Raw genomic sequence first — 15275 nt, 5'->3', positions numbered from 1 at the left:
TAAGTTAATTCCAGTGAATTACAAAATAAAAAAAAAGTCTTTGGAATTTCAATGGAAATCAGGGAGAAATTGTTGGGCAAAGAATCTTGAGTGCCATATATTTTTTCCCTTTCTATTATTTTAACAAGAGTTTATGTTAAGAATATCACTTTTATGCTAATCAATTATTCACTTCCATAAGTAATTATGAATTTCAAAACCTAGAGGGCAGTTCTGTTACCCTTTAGGGATATCTTACTTATCTAAACTGTCAATATTCAGCCTTCTTAATCATGTGTCAATCCAAATTCTCTTTTATTTCCCAGCTCCCCTGCAGGAGTTGTAGTTTATTGGAAACTGTTATCTTCCAGTTGGACACTTTCATGGTTCAAATATCAATAACCTTTATAGCTTTTGTTCTCCTCTACACCTTCTTGGCTAATGCCTAATTTACTAGCATCTTGAAACCTTTTCTTTGGTTAGGAAAAAAACCTCGAATTTCTTTTATTCCATATTACCAGAAGAAATTCTGGCATTTTAGTGTAATTTCCTACAGAAAGTCTACAACTAGTTTCCATACTTACACTTAACAATCCCAGGGTTTTTAAGGTAGTCATATTTTTCTTCCTAGAGTCTGGTTTGAACAGTTCTTTTTTAAGTGTTTTAAAAATGTCCATTATCCAAGTAGCTTCAAGAGAAACTTTTGTTTAGTTATTATGTTTTGTTCAGTTTTTCAGACTTTCTAAGACTATGTGGTTTTTGGTTGCTTATCACATTCCATAGTAATTTCTCTCAAACATCAAGATAACATTGGTTGTACTATTTAATTTGTAATTTGTTTGGCAACAGATAATTTTGAGGTCAGGAAAGGAAGTTAATAGGAAAAGATAGAAACAAGTGATGGTAGAAATAATACTAAGAAGGTTCTTTCAAACATATATGCATTATTGAATCAATGTACAGTTTATGTATACATATGAGTAAATAGGCCTTCTGCAGCTGCCATAAGTTTAAATCTCATATAAAAAATCAACAATCAGTAGCTAACAAATGTATCAATATATGTTGTACAGGTAAGAAGTAGCTGAAAATATATCAAGATGAGCTGGATATAACATACCCATAGAATACAGCCTTATTTTTTACAAGGTACCCAAACATTTTTAGCTAAATTCCTTCTAGAAAAGAGAAATAATTTATTATATTCTTCCCTTGCTACTCTTCACAAAACCTTACAGTTTCCACAGGTAAAATCAATACTTTCTTCAGGGCAGTTAAACATATTCCAGCACAAATTTACAAAAAAATTGTAATACAAATATTAAAGTTTACTTATTCATATTTGATGGTTTCTGAAAATATAGTGTATTTCTAGTTTACATTTTGCCAGATGAATGTAACTTTTGAATGTCTCTTTTGTCTGGAGTAAGGAAAACAGTCTGGTCCATGGGCTTGCAACACTGATTGAAACGGCAAAATTTCACAGAGATGTCACAACAGGAAGAAGTTCTGGCATAATCAGCACTGATAATAGCATAAGAAAATACTAGCTAGTCTTTCTGATGAAGAATTCTGCTAAAGGAAAATCCAAATCAAGTTTGATTGTAAGAGCGATGATGTAGGTCTGACTGATCATATTGGCTGGTTGCATATTGAATTTCCTAAACTCACTAATCTGTAACTGTGAATGGAGTTATTTTTATGTGGTCATATACTTCAAATAAACACACTTAATATAAAATCTTAGGACATTACACTTATAAGATGCTCAACAGTAGAGTAGCGATGCTTCATACGATGTCCACAGGTGAGAATGTAGCCCACAGAAAAAATCCTCTTTGTAGCTACAGGATCTCTTTAAACTTAGCTATTTGATGCTGATCATTTAAATGCACTCACACTGATGTAAGATTAAACAGTGTGGTTAGAAGGGTTTTTGGCCCATGATGAGGGCAACTGAGTCTAACTTTAACTTTCCCATAACTAGCTGTGTAAAAATATAGGGAAGATCATCTAGCCTTTCTTCATCTCTAAACTTAGAACTTCATGCTAATCAGAACAGTTTTGAAGATAAGATAATATAGAAGAAAAAGGGTTGAAAAGTTTAAAACTATAAAAGCTAATCTGTTGATTACAAAGAATATACAAGTAATACGTTGAGTGGTTATTCCCAAACTAAGCTGTATGTCATAGGATGTTGCCAGTCTTCCACAGGCCCTGAATAATGAATAAACATTTTTTTATTTTCCTGAAGAAACATAGGAAACATCATTTCACAAGCACCATTTCCCTGTGAAAACAGGTAATGTATTTTCCCAAGTGAGTTTTAATTTTTGCATGAGGCACTTTGATCAGTTGCTGTTCTACAAACACTAACTGGACAGCAGAGAGATGTCCAGTTCACTCTGCAAAGAAGGCATATGTGTGTGCATGCTTGGAAAAGCATGCAATACCCCAGTGGTCTCTGGAATTACTAGGATTTGGGCCACAAAGGCAGCAAATGGTTGGGGGACAGAGGCAGGTCGGGGAGTACTAAAATTCCTCACACTACCACTGCTCTGCCTGCATTGCTGGGTGCTTCTAGAAGTATGTGCCACTTTTTGTGGAAAGGTTCCAAGAGCAGAAGTGGTAGAAGGTGAAAAATCAAGAGAGAGAGTGGAGAGGGCTGGTGTGGAAAGACCAAGAGCGGGACAGGAATATGGGGGGAGACTGGCTAGAATGCTGTGAGAGAGGGAAGTAGCAGGCTTAATGGCAAGTTTTGTGTGTATGTGTATATGGGGACAACGGGGTGCTTTTTTCTCCTGTCTCTCCTTCTGGGTATGAACTTGAAGGAGTAATTTTGTATTTGGAGGCTTCCCATCTTCTGAAACCATTTTTGAGAAGGTAGGAATCAGGGCAAGAAGGAGAAAATACCACTGCTAAGTGAACTCGGGGCAGTCTTCAAACACCCCACTGTGTTTCAGTGTGTGGCGTTTCTTGCAAATTCTCCATAAGGTGCTAGCTTGCTAGCTCTCCGCTGCCACGGAGGTCATTCGTGGCTGCTGGGGAAGAAGTGCCCATCTGCTTCTTCAGGTCATTGTGCATTCTGGCCCTCGGCAGTTGTTTCAAGATAAAATCACTTGGTCTCCAAAGTTATGCCCAACCTGAATGTCCAGAACTTGGAAAGCAAGAAGAATCAGAGTGCAGTTCCAGCTCAAGTTTAAGTCTAGGAGGAATATGAGAAGACTGGGAACAAGCCAACTCACGGAATGTAAGGAACTGACGTGCATGGGTCTGAACCAAGGCTCTGTGATTTCTCTAAGATACTTAACTTTCTTGTGCCCTATCTTTCCTATGGAGATATAATGTGTACAGCTCTGGTTTTTAGAGAAAGTTTAGAAAAAATAATGTATATAAAATATTTAGCAGAGTTTCTGGGATATAACAACAAACTCAATAACTATCATTAAGGCCAAAGCTGAACATCTTATTTTGCTAAGTCCAGATTGATTGTTACTGTAACTTTAAAAATAAGATGAACTAATTATAAGTGTTTCTTTCTCAAAATTGTATGTAAAGCTTTCCTTTAAAACCTTCAGAATAAGGACTTTTTATCTGCTCGCTTAGAAAGCAGTTTAAATTTAGGCTGTCCGTATTTCAGTTTTGTGGTGGTCTTAACTTTATCAACTAAGAGCTTCATATTGCCATAGGTTTTTGTTTTTTTCCTTTTAAGTAGGAAAAAGTAAATAATTCACCAGACAGGTTCAGAAGCTAAAGCCTGGGGGAAAAATTTGGCAACTTTGCATCTAAATTTAATCTAAGAGTAACTGTGTTGAGAAATATCTTAGTTGTGAATGTATTTGGAAAGTATAGACGTTCTCATTTGATAATTATTTTGGCTATCTAGAAAAAAATTAATTAATGGTTTCAATTGCAGAATCTGCAATTTTATGTAAGGATGGATATTTTTTCCTAGAATGTAAATATTATTTCAGTTTGAAGACAGGAAGAAGTGGGACAATGAACAACATATGCTTTCATTCAACAATATGTAATGATTGGCCACTATGTATCAGGCACATATTAATCCAGTCAAAGATTGAATTGCCCACAAAGACATTGCCAAAAGTAAGATATCCCAGATGTCCCAGTGCAGGAGGCAGTAGGGTCTGGATTATGGTTGGGAAAGGGGGAATGTTTTGTTAAAGGTTTAAGGAAGTGTCAGCCACAAAGCATTGGATGCTTGGGGGAGAGACGGTCTTGGCACACTGCTGCTGGGATTATCTTCTCCCCAGCACAGCATACAGCACATAAGCAGGCCCTGCAAGTCCAGCTTCATGCTGTACTTCCACCTCTCAGTCGTGCCCTCCATTTCTGGGAATGACCATGGGATCAGCCTTTGCTTGGGGGAGGGTTCCCACTTAGAGAACTGGACTATGGTGGCTGTTGTCAGTGCAGTGCGAAGTGTGGCTGGGTCCTTGTGTCAGGATCACCCTGACAGCTTGCCAAAATGCAGATTCCTTTAGTGCTATAGAACGAAATCCTGGGTATGCATAGGCAGGTGTCCATCAGCTCTAAGAGTCTTCTTTATTTTTAGTTTTTGGAGCAAGGGTAAAAATAAAGTAAAAAATAATTGTAGTAGAGCTACACACACACACACACACACACACACACACACACACACACACACACAGCCTTGATTTTTCAAGTGCAGTGTGTCTAACATACAATCTATTACTTTGGCTTTGTTTTAAAAAGGGGCAGAATTCATACCAGCCTTTGAAGGAAACATTTTTAACAGGTGTTTTTTTTCTTTTCTTTTTCTTTTCTCTTCTCTTTTCTTGTTTTCTCTTCTCTTTTCTCTCTTTTTTCTTTTCTCTTTTCTTTCTCCCTTCCCTTCCCCTCCCTCCCTCCATTTTCTTTTCTTCTTTTCCCCCTCCCCTCCCCTTCATTCTTTCTTCCTTAAATCCTTGCTATTTGTGCTTGTCTTGTCTTCCGATAGAAGGTACTGGTAAGCTACAGACCACTCGCTACCCCGTAATGACCACTAAACAGCATTCACAGCCACATGGGTTGGGTTAAAAGCCTGACCCCACCACTTATTAGTTGTGGAACTTGGGAATGTTTCTCAATTTCTTGGATTCCTCTAAGAAATCTAAGGGATCCCTAGAAACTAAGGGATCTTAATTTCTAGATCCCTAGGAGATTGAAATACCTTCTTCTTGAAGATTAAATTAGGTATTATGTTAAGGAGCTAAACAGGTTATAGCTCAGACGTGTTCAATAAGTTCCTGGTCCTCATAAACCTTATCTCAAGGCACTACCAATCTCATTTATTAATCACGGGGAGTGCACATATCTTTTCTCAAACATTCTCCAACTCTATATGCTTCCCTTTGTAGATAACGCTCTTCTCCTCTTTCCCCGACTACTGAAGGAACATCCATTCTTTCAAGATCCAGTCCAAATGACACCTTCTCGGGTGTCTCTCCGTTTCCTATGTCGTTAGCCCGCCACTAAATGCTCTCTCTATACACATGCTCACACAAGAATATGCATATACATATATATGTATAAAACGCCTGGTTAAGATAGATTCATGCGCCGATGGCTGGTCAGAGGAACACATGGGTGTGCTCTGAAGGAAGTGATGGCTCTATGCGGACAGGGTAGTTGTCCTAGAGTCCCCAGGCGCACCTCAGTGCTTAGGCGCAGCGCTGAGGGGACGGCCTCTGCCCCCGAGCCAGTCGGGTTTCTCCATTTTGGGACGCAGCTCGGCAGGGTACCGGCAGGGGGCGGCGTTGTCACGCAGCTGGACGCTCCAGGGGTGACACCCCCGCACCCTACCCCTCACCCCCGAGCGGCGCAGGTTGGGCGACTAGGCCGGGGCTGCCCCCCTTAGGAGGTGCGGGCTGTTTGTCCTCCCAGTCTGGGCGGGCAGGGCTGAACAGGGTTTGGGGAGTATTCTGTGACCTGGTCATTCTCCCCTCTGCCCCACCTCAGTCCCCAGCAGCGTCTAGGCGCTGGGAAAGCTGCTCTGGCATAGTTGATGGAGGCAGAGAGCTGCCGAAGAGAGGGCCACAGCTTTCTAGCAAAGACAGTGGTGGGCGACGCGAGTGAGCGTGGGGAGAATTAGCTCTGCCGAATTCACCGAAACTGGAGGGGAGAATTCATTTTATTCTTGAAACTCCTATTTTACATCTCGTGGGAAACCAAATCGTCTTCCACTACACTATGATGCACTTAAAATGGCCAAACCTTAGCGGGACGCGAGGAACGCGCTTGGCCGCCAATTTTCTGTGCGAGAACTGAGAACTCGCAGCAAAAGCACCCGACACCTAGCGGCCCTTTCCCTGGACTCCGAGGCAGCACTCACTCCCGCGGCGCGCTCTCTGCGCGGCACTGAGCCCGCCCAGTCCTCGGCGATTGGTTGCTCGCCCGCGTCTGCTCCGTGACGCGCCCTGGCCCCGCGACACACCGGCCCCTTGGAGCCACTCGTGCGCAAGGGCTGCACACGCCCGAGGCCCGCGGTGCCGCCCCCGCGCCTTCTCCGTCTGCCCCGAGCTCCCCGGCGTGCTTCCCGAGGTTTCGAGAATCGAAACCCAGTTATCAACAAGCCCTTCCCACTCACGCGCCGTGACTGATTTGCGTGCACGAGTGAATCATGAGTCCACGCTTGGACCAGGTTTATCAATGGAGTAAATGGTCTAGACACCGAGGTTTAAAAGAGCAGTGGTGAGGAACCTCCGGAGCCCAACAGTGATGATCTCATGAAGGGCTGTATCCGCGAGAATTTTGGGAAGTTTCTGCAGTTGCAGGATTTTAGTAGTGACCTGGTTTTGATGATCAGTTATGATTCCTGGGGCATTTAAAGTGTCTCCTCCTGGGGAAAATGAAAAGAGATTTGTGGTAGGGGGCGTACCTAAATGTATGTATAAATATACGAATCTACCGGCGCGCACAGTATCGGCACATACCGCCCAGCGTCCTGCGCTCACCGGCCGTGGTCCAGCACCAACTGCTGGGCTAGTCCGCTGCGTGCCCTGCGGGAGGGGGCGGACAGGGGGCGGCGCCCTATGCAGATGAGGAGGGTGTGGCGAGCGTGCCGCTCCGGGCCCCGGAAGCGCAGAGAAGCCCAGTATAAAAAAAGTACTGAAGACATTTTCCCCGCACAACTGCTAAAGCTCCAGAGACACGAGCGTGTGTGGCAGCAAGAGCCGCCACCTTCAGGACCACCGCAGCTGGGGTGGCAGCGGCGCGGGAGGGGTCGCGGGGAGGGAGTAGTGAGCGCAGGCGGCAGGGGTCTGGGAAAGACGAAGTCCCTAGTCGCTGTCCGAGCGCACTCGCAGCTCCTGGAAGTGTTGCCGCCTCGCGGTTTCTCTCTCGCTCGCTTGGCTCCTAGAAGGGGCGGCCGCCTCCAGGTGACACAGACGGGACTCTCGCTTGCGCTTTCCAGATGCATCAGAGATACTTTTGGTGCGGGGCTGCTCTGCGGGGGGCGGTGCGCGGCTGGGGACTGTAAGGGCCGGGGGAGGTAGAGTCTCGGAGGAGGCCCGGGGCCAGGGAACTATCGGGGGAGGGGGCGCTCTTTTCCTGGTTGGCCTCTGCCCTCCGCCGCCGCGCGTCCTCACCGCGCTCCTTTCCCTTTCCTTTTAGGACTGACCAGGGCCAAGTGGCGCTCGGCGGGCACTACATGGCGGAGGGCGAAGGGTACTTTGCCATGGCCGAGGACGAGCTGGCCTGCGGCCCCTACATCCCCCTAGGCGGCGACTTCGGCGGCGGCGACTTCGGCGGCAGCGACTTTGGCGGCGGCAGCTACGGTGGGCACTGCTTGGACTATTGCGAAAGCCCCACGGCGCACTGCAACGTGCTGAACTGGGAGCAAGTGCAGCGGCTGGACGGCATCCTGAGCGAGACCATTCCGATCCACGGGCGCGGCAACTTCCCCACGCTCGAGCTGCAGCCTAGCCTGATCGTGAAGGTGGTGCGGCGGCGCCTGGCCGAGAAGCGCATCGGCGTCCGCGACGTGCGCCTCAACGGCTCGGCCGCCAGCCACGTCCTGCACCAGGATAGCGGCCTGGGCTACAAGGACCTGGACCTCATCTTCTGCGCCGACCTGCGCGGGGAAGGGGAGTTTCACACTGTGAAGGACGTCGTGCTGGACTGCCTGTTGGACTTCTTACCCGAGGGGGTGAACAAAGAGAAGATCACACCACTCACGCTCAAGGTAACACCACCCGAGATGCACTTGGGTCCTGACCCAGACTGGACCGGGTGTTACGGGGAGCGGGCAGAGGGGCGTCGGTTACATGCCATGAATCTGTGGCCATCACGAGTTTGGGCGCGCGTATTTCTTTGATTTTTGTTTTTTTAAATGAGTAAACTGACGTGCATGGACGGTGTTGTGTGTTTCCGTTTACTTGATGCTTTGGCGCTGCAACTCTTCTCAAGGTCTCCCCTGCCCTCCCTTCTCTTCTTTCTCCTTATGTTTTAACTCTTGGCTTTCCCTGTTGGAGTCTTGTCCAGAGTAGATTCTGATACTTGGCAGAATGAAATAATGTAAATAATTTTTTGAGACATTATATGATCTTGTCTTTGGGAAAATGACAGCCTGAAGCAGAAGTGAGTCAATGAGTTTTTTCTTGTACTGGAAAAGGTGAATAGATTTCACAGCGGCATTCAGTTGACTCCGTGTTAAAGGTCTATCTGGTGGTTCTCCTTGCTGGTTGATATGTTAAGGGGGTAGTGGCACCCCCTCCCCACCCTCCACTTTAGTTCAAGACGGGTTTTATATGATTAGTTAAAATTGTCTGAGGGGGCAGGGTCCCAGAATGTCATAATTTAGTTTATTTTGATTGTAACTGCAGAGTGCCCCTGGAGGGACACACAAGATACTGATAACATTGATTGCCGCAGGCGGAGAGGAGAGGAATTGGGTGGCTTGGAACAAGGGTGAGGCTGACTAACCTACCGCTGAATGCCCCTCCGAGTCTTTTGAATGTTGTTTCGATCTCTCTGAATATTGTGCCTATTAGACCATTTTCAAAAAGTAACACTTAAAAAGTCAGACATGACAACAGAACCTCTTACTACTGTGTTACGTCTGCCAAAAGCCTCAAACTATTACCTCTAGTCCCTTTCCCAGACAGTAAAACTACTCGTTAAAAGTATTTTTTTTTTCTATTTTCAGAAGACCGTTTAAGCCTGTAGGTAGTGTCTGGCTGAAACTTGACAAAACAAAAGGGAAAGAGCAAAATAATTCTCAGCTGTGAAGAGGATGTATTTATTATTTATTTATTTATTATTTTCTAGGTTTGCTCATTTTGTTTTATCTTTTAAATTGTAGGAAGCTTATGTGCAGAAAATGGTTAAAGTGTGCAATGACTCTGACCGATGGAGTCTTATATCCCTGTCAAACAACAGTGGCAAAAATGTGGAACTGAAATTTGTGGATTCCCTCCGGAGGCAGTTTGAATTCAGTGTAGATTCTTTTCAAATCAAATTAGACTCTCTTCTGCTCTTTTACGAATGTTCAGAGAACCCAATGACTGAGACATTTCACCCCACAATAATTGGGGAGAGCGTCTATGGCGATTTCCAGGAAGCCTTTGATCACCTTTGTAACAAGATAATTGCCACCAGGAACCCAGAGGAAATCCGAGGGGGAGGCCTACTTAAGTACTGCAACCTCTTGGTGAGGGGCTTTAGGCCCGCCTCTGATGAGATCAAGACCCTTCAGAGGTATATGTGTTCCAGGTTTTTCATCGACTTCTCAGACATTGGAGAACAGCAGAGAAAACTGGAGTCCTATTTGCAGAACCACTTTGTGGGATTGGAAGACCGCAAGTATGAATATCTCATGACCCTTCATGGAGTGGTGAATGAGAGCACGGTGTGCCTGATGGGACATGAAAGAAGACAGACTTTAAACCTTATCACCATGCTGGCTATCCGGGTGTTAGCTGACCAAAATGTCATTCCTAATGTGGCTAATGTCACTTGCTATTACCAGCCAGCCCCCTATGTAGCAGATGCCAACTTTAGCAATTACTACATTGCACAGGTTCAGCCAGTATTCACGTGCCAGCAACAGACCTACTCCACTTGGCTACCCTGCAATTAAGAATCATTTAAAAATGTCCTATGGGGAAGCCATTTCAGACAAGACAGTAGAGAAAAAAAAAAAAAAGAAAAAAAAAAAAAAACCAGAGTGATCCAGCCCTTATTAGGGATGTGTTTTGTGCAATGATGATATGCTCCTGGTTTTAAGTCTGGCAAAGCTTATGTATCTTTTAATAGATGTGGGAGCATGATCTTCAAAGGATCCTTTTCCCTAGCCCTCCCCTTATTTTCCTACCCAATTGGATTCTATCTTGCAAAAAAAGAGAGACCTGTCAGTAAAAGCGACCAGGTTCTCCTCATGTAACAAGAGAAGAAAAATGTTTGATGACAATATGGGTTTGCTGTATCTGCTCCCATAGCTTTGCCATAGGAAAAAAAAAAAAAGTGGAAAGTTTCTTTTAAGATGGAATTCATAAAAGGGAAAATACAGAGGAAAAAAGGTCTCTCTCCAACTTGTGAATCAGTTCAGGAGTTCAGATATTAATAGTAACAATACAAGAAAAAGGGGAACTCCAACGTTGGGATTACTGTCTGAGGCTTGTAGCAAGTGCTTTCTGTGGAATGATCTTGTTTTGCTCACAAGCGGCTTGCTCCGAATGAACAGTAGTAGGTTGGTGCAGTTCTCATAACAATCAGCAGAACTTATGATGACATAATCCATTAATTCCAGCTGCGTGCATAGTTCGCATTTTTAAAATGTAAAAATGCAAGCAAAAACAGCTGTAGCAAAGAAAGTGCTCAAGGACCAAAGATTTAACAGATAAAAATACCCAATTAGAAGAGATATAGTAGAATATATGAAGAGATATTATATTTGTTACACACCAATATACATCAAAGTGCCTGTTGCCTTCCGAAAATTTGAAGTGGCAAAATTATTTTGTGGTTTAATGATTATTTTATTTTATCAGACTGCCTCAAGAAGAAAATAACATATAAGCTTGTGAATGGTGGAGAAAATGCCCTATTTTTTCTTGCAAATACTTGTATAAAGTTAACATTTGTTGATCTGATATTATCATAGGTACATGCATATGTGTGTATAAATTATATGTGTGTGTATATATATACATTTTATATGTATATATACACAGTAGATTGATCTCGAATGTCTCAAATAGGAAATGTTTAAATATTGTGTGTTTTTATGTTTTCAACAGGATAACATGAGACGTGGGCATATTGCAATGATGAATTACATCCACATCTAAAAAAATTAAATGAAAGAGGGAACCAAGTAATATATTTCATAGGAAGAGCAGAAATTATACAGTTTTAGTGGGATGTTTTTTCTTTTTTTTTTTTTTCTTTGGTGAGCCATAGAATTCCACAAATGGGAGAATATTTGGCAGAGCACTCTTTTTTATATTGAACTGCCATTTTGACAGTTTGAACCCATTTATTTTAAAAATATAATTGCATTCCTCCATGATGTTTAATCTAATGGATCATGGATCAGTAATAGGCTACTTAAATCCCTGACTGCTAAAAAGAATTTCTGGTGATCTGAACACTACTTGCTAATGTTTAAATGAATTTTCATGAATGCATTCTGCATTTCTGGACCACTAGAATTTAGTAATGTGAAATGACCCTTTTTAAAGAATATTTGCACAATTGCTTAAAATTTATATATGAGATATATATTATATATAACATTTTATAAATCATGTCAGTATGAAACATCTTTGATCTGGTTGTCACACTGCATTTAAATATTTAGTACTGTACTTTAAATCACTTTCCATTAAATCAAATCCAACTTTATTTTCTTTCTTACAAAAATACCAGTTATACCTTTGTGAAATGAACTGGCATTACTATTTCAGTTCAATGACAGTTAACCCTAAAACCACCCTTTCTGCTAGCCAGTAGATCCTCTAGACACTGGTCTCTGAAAATGCATTTGTTAAAAACAAAACAAAACTAACACATAAGAACCTTCCCTTTGTGTAGTGAAACAACCACGTAATCTCCACAACCTTAGTGGATGGCTGCTTGCTGTGATAATTCCTCGAAGACCCAATCAGAAGATTTTCATCATCAGTTAAAGAGAGACCACGGGAGGAAAAAGTATCCTCCTGTTGGCAGTATAATTTGTTTGTTTATCTAGGGATCCTCAGATGCTTAGTGCTAGGTTAATCCAGGTTAATCCATCTGGACTGCCTTTTGTGCATCTTTTTTGAAGCCTTAATGGGAACCTGATGGGTTTGCTGTAGCAGCTTCCCTGTGAATTCTGTCAGAGCTGCAACAGCCCCTGCACTGCCATTCAGTTTTCTAAGGAACTCCTCCTACTACCATCTTGGCTCAATCTCCCTCACTCGAGCCCTGGGTTTGAAAAATTAATTGCAACTTCCCAGGAAATATTGTTCAGTTTGCAGATTAAGCCTGGCACTCATCTATCAGAAACCAGAGCTCCGCCTGCTTAGTTGTTTCAGAGTTTTCTGAAAGAAAGCTAGGGGAGCACTTGTGAACACAGGAGCAGCTGGTGATCTGCTTTCTCACCCTAACTCTTGACAAATGAGTCGTTTACTATTTTAGAGAGTCTGGAGGTCTCTGGCTCTGCCATAACAATAACCTGCTGTTAATTTATAGCACAGATTTTTGTATGGAAGAGCCTTATTTGAAATACACTTTGATTTATTTTCTCAAATATTTATGTTCTTTTCTTGCTTACTTCAGGGTTGGTAGCTTAGTTGAAAGTGCCAGCACCTGGCACCTATTCTTATAGAACAGGCTGTACTCAAGACAACTTCCAGCATTTACTTTAAGACTTACATAATTTATTTCTATTTTATATGTACTATAGTCTTGTGCATATGTAGTTGAACACACAGTGAAATATATGTCTCTCTTTGTGGATGTGTGGCCTAAAAATTTGAATGTCTGGTGAGAGAGAGCCATGTGTATAGGTCAGAGGAAAGAACAGCGCCCGACTCCCTATTAGCACCTGTGATTTGTTTGCTTTTGTGTTTATCTGGCCTAGTGTGCTGTTTCTTTAAACCAGGAAGAAGTTTTATCTTTTGGAGGCTCTTCTCACCTGTCCAGCCTGGCATGTCAGAGAACACTTAGCCTGTGACAATGCCGTTTTTAAAAAGTTTACTTAATTTGCAGTAAATCCAGCTGCCTCGAGAACTCCTACAGCAAGATGGACATTTCCCTTCCAGTAATGGGATCGAGTATCTGCTCACTTTGGTATTGGATGGACTAATAATATAGCTCCAAAAATGCAAGGATGGAAGAATATCTGTAATCCAAGCCAAGGAAGGAAATGAAAAGTGAACGTACTGTTTTTACCACCCCTTTCTGTTTGCTTATTGTTGGTTGCTTCACTGTGCATAACGTTGTTTTCAATGCAATGCTTGTTAAATAAATATTGTGAACTATTTTGTAAATGAAATGTATTATGTTGTAAGCTGTCAGTTCAAACATAAGCTTTTTTTGTTTTTCAAGATGAAGTGTGTTAGATGAAACCAAAAAGCCAAAAAAAGTAATTTCATATATAGCATCTATTTGAATATAATCTTTCTTTAAAATTTCTTTTAGCATAGCATTTTCAGTGCTAAGAAAGAATCTCTGCTATATTTTGTTAACATAATGGCTTTCTAACAAAGCAAATGGTAAAGTACAAAGTTGGAAGATGTCAAGTTAACGAGACTTGCTGCAAAGTCTTGCAGAACGGAGGAGGCTCTGCCCGCTGGCTGTCTCTCCCTCCAACCTCTCTACAATCATTGCCTGCTCCGAGGCGTTCTGTTGCAGCAAGCTGCACCTTGGGTCACTCTTTTGGAATATTTTGACTATAGGCTGCGTCACAGGCAGAAAAAGAGTTGATGGAAAATGGACTAAAAGCTGACGTGTTTGAATCAGTGCTAGAGGGAACAGATTGTGAATTTTGTTTACAGCATCCAATATTTGGATTTTTTTTGTAAATAAAAAAGTTATTTTTTTCTATTGATTTGTGTTTGCTGTCTACAATGTCTGTATTGACTAAAGACCATGTCCTTTGAATCCCAACCCACATCCTTTAGAAAAGGCAAAGCGGTACATAGAGTAACCTTCAGCTACTTTCTGATTGAAGCACAATCAGAAGCCAGCCCATCTCTGACTGGCTCAGTTAGCTCCAAAAGCATCTAGCTAATAGATGCCAACAATTTTTTTTTGTCTGGGTATCAATTTAGCAGTGTTAAGTGACCAGAAGTCAGAACTGTTTTCCGATATCAGTAGAAACTCATGGCTCTAGTAGACCGTAGGGCTCTAGTAGCCCTACGTGAGCCTTGGTCTTCCTGAGTCACCTTAGGGCTGTGATTCGTCAGTGGTTATATAGATTCTGTTTGAGGCTCTATAGCGTTATTCAGAGTTTTTAAGTTGGGGTGAGAGGAATTGGTGTCCAGGAATTAAAAGGGGAAGTATAGAGAAGGAAGAGCAATCAAAATATGTAGTATGTTGTTCTGTGTGTGTGTGTGTGTGTGTTGGGTGCAAGGAAATCACCCTTTTGTCTAGCATTTATTGTAACCTCACCTATTCAAATTGCTAGGGGGCCTGCATTTATGTATTAATTAGAATTTTTCTTTGTGTAATTTTGGAGATGGTCTCAATGCTAGCAGCATGATAATTTGGTAACTGCAGGCTACTATAGGCTATACATGTGGTTGTAAAAACCACTGAAAGTCTTGATCTTGGATAGAATGCATGCTTGACACCGAGTCTATGAAAGAGCGACTCCTGGCATTGAAAACCAGCTTCCTTCATGTATACAGTACATCATAAAAATACAAGGTGGTTATTTGGTTTGATAATGGTATTTGTGTGTCATTTTCTTCTTCCTTTGTTGCAGCCTCTTCATTCTACAGCCAGTTCCTCATATGTCTGTGGTATCACATAATTATTTTTAAACAAAGGTTGAATAAGAACAGTATATATTAAACTCCTCCTAGGCTTAGATATACCCTGCCATTTCTAGTTGAATTACTAGGCTGCTCCTCCTAGCTGAGCCTGGAGAGAAGTAATCCACCCTTCCTTTCCTTAGGAACCTCATTCCCTAAACTTCTAATTCCTTTAGTAAGAAAACGAAAGAACAAAATGTGCCAAAAAGGAAAAATAAATATCATAGTCTTTAAATATAAAGTAGAATAAAGAGTATTAAAATCAAGTAATTCCAAAATTAAACTGTAATTTTCTTTAAAGAACCAAGTTTG

General features: G+C 42.1%; 1 protein-coding gene across 1 annotated transcript; it reads left to right on the top strand.

Annotated features, from left to right (window-relative positions):
* The first annotated feature begins 7091 nt into the window (after positions 1 to 7091).
* TENT5A (terminal nucleotidyltransferase 5A) lies at positions 7092 to 14035 on the top strand. Its single transcript, XM_010353383.2, has 3 exons — positions 7092 to 7379; positions 7615 to 8185; positions 9305 to 14035. Exons 2-3 carry the CDS (start codon positions 7652 to 7654, stop codon positions 10079 to 10081), a joined length of 1311 nt encoding a protein of 436 aa, XP_010351685.2. The 5' UTR covers positions 7092 to 7379; positions 7615 to 7651; the 3' UTR covers positions 10082 to 14035.
* The last annotated feature ends 1240 nt before the right edge of the window (positions 14036 to 15275 follow it).

The sequence above is a fragment of the Rhinopithecus roxellana genome, chromosome 4, assembly GCF_007565055.1.
Source record: "Rhinopithecus roxellana isolate Shanxi Qingling chromosome 4, ASM756505v1, whole genome shotgun sequence".
NCBI classification, from domain to species: Eukaryota; Metazoa; Chordata; class Mammalia; order Primates; family Cercopithecidae; genus Rhinopithecus; species Rhinopithecus roxellana.
Note: the sequence above shows the minus strand (reverse complement) of the source record. Positions and strands in the feature narration are given on the sequence as shown.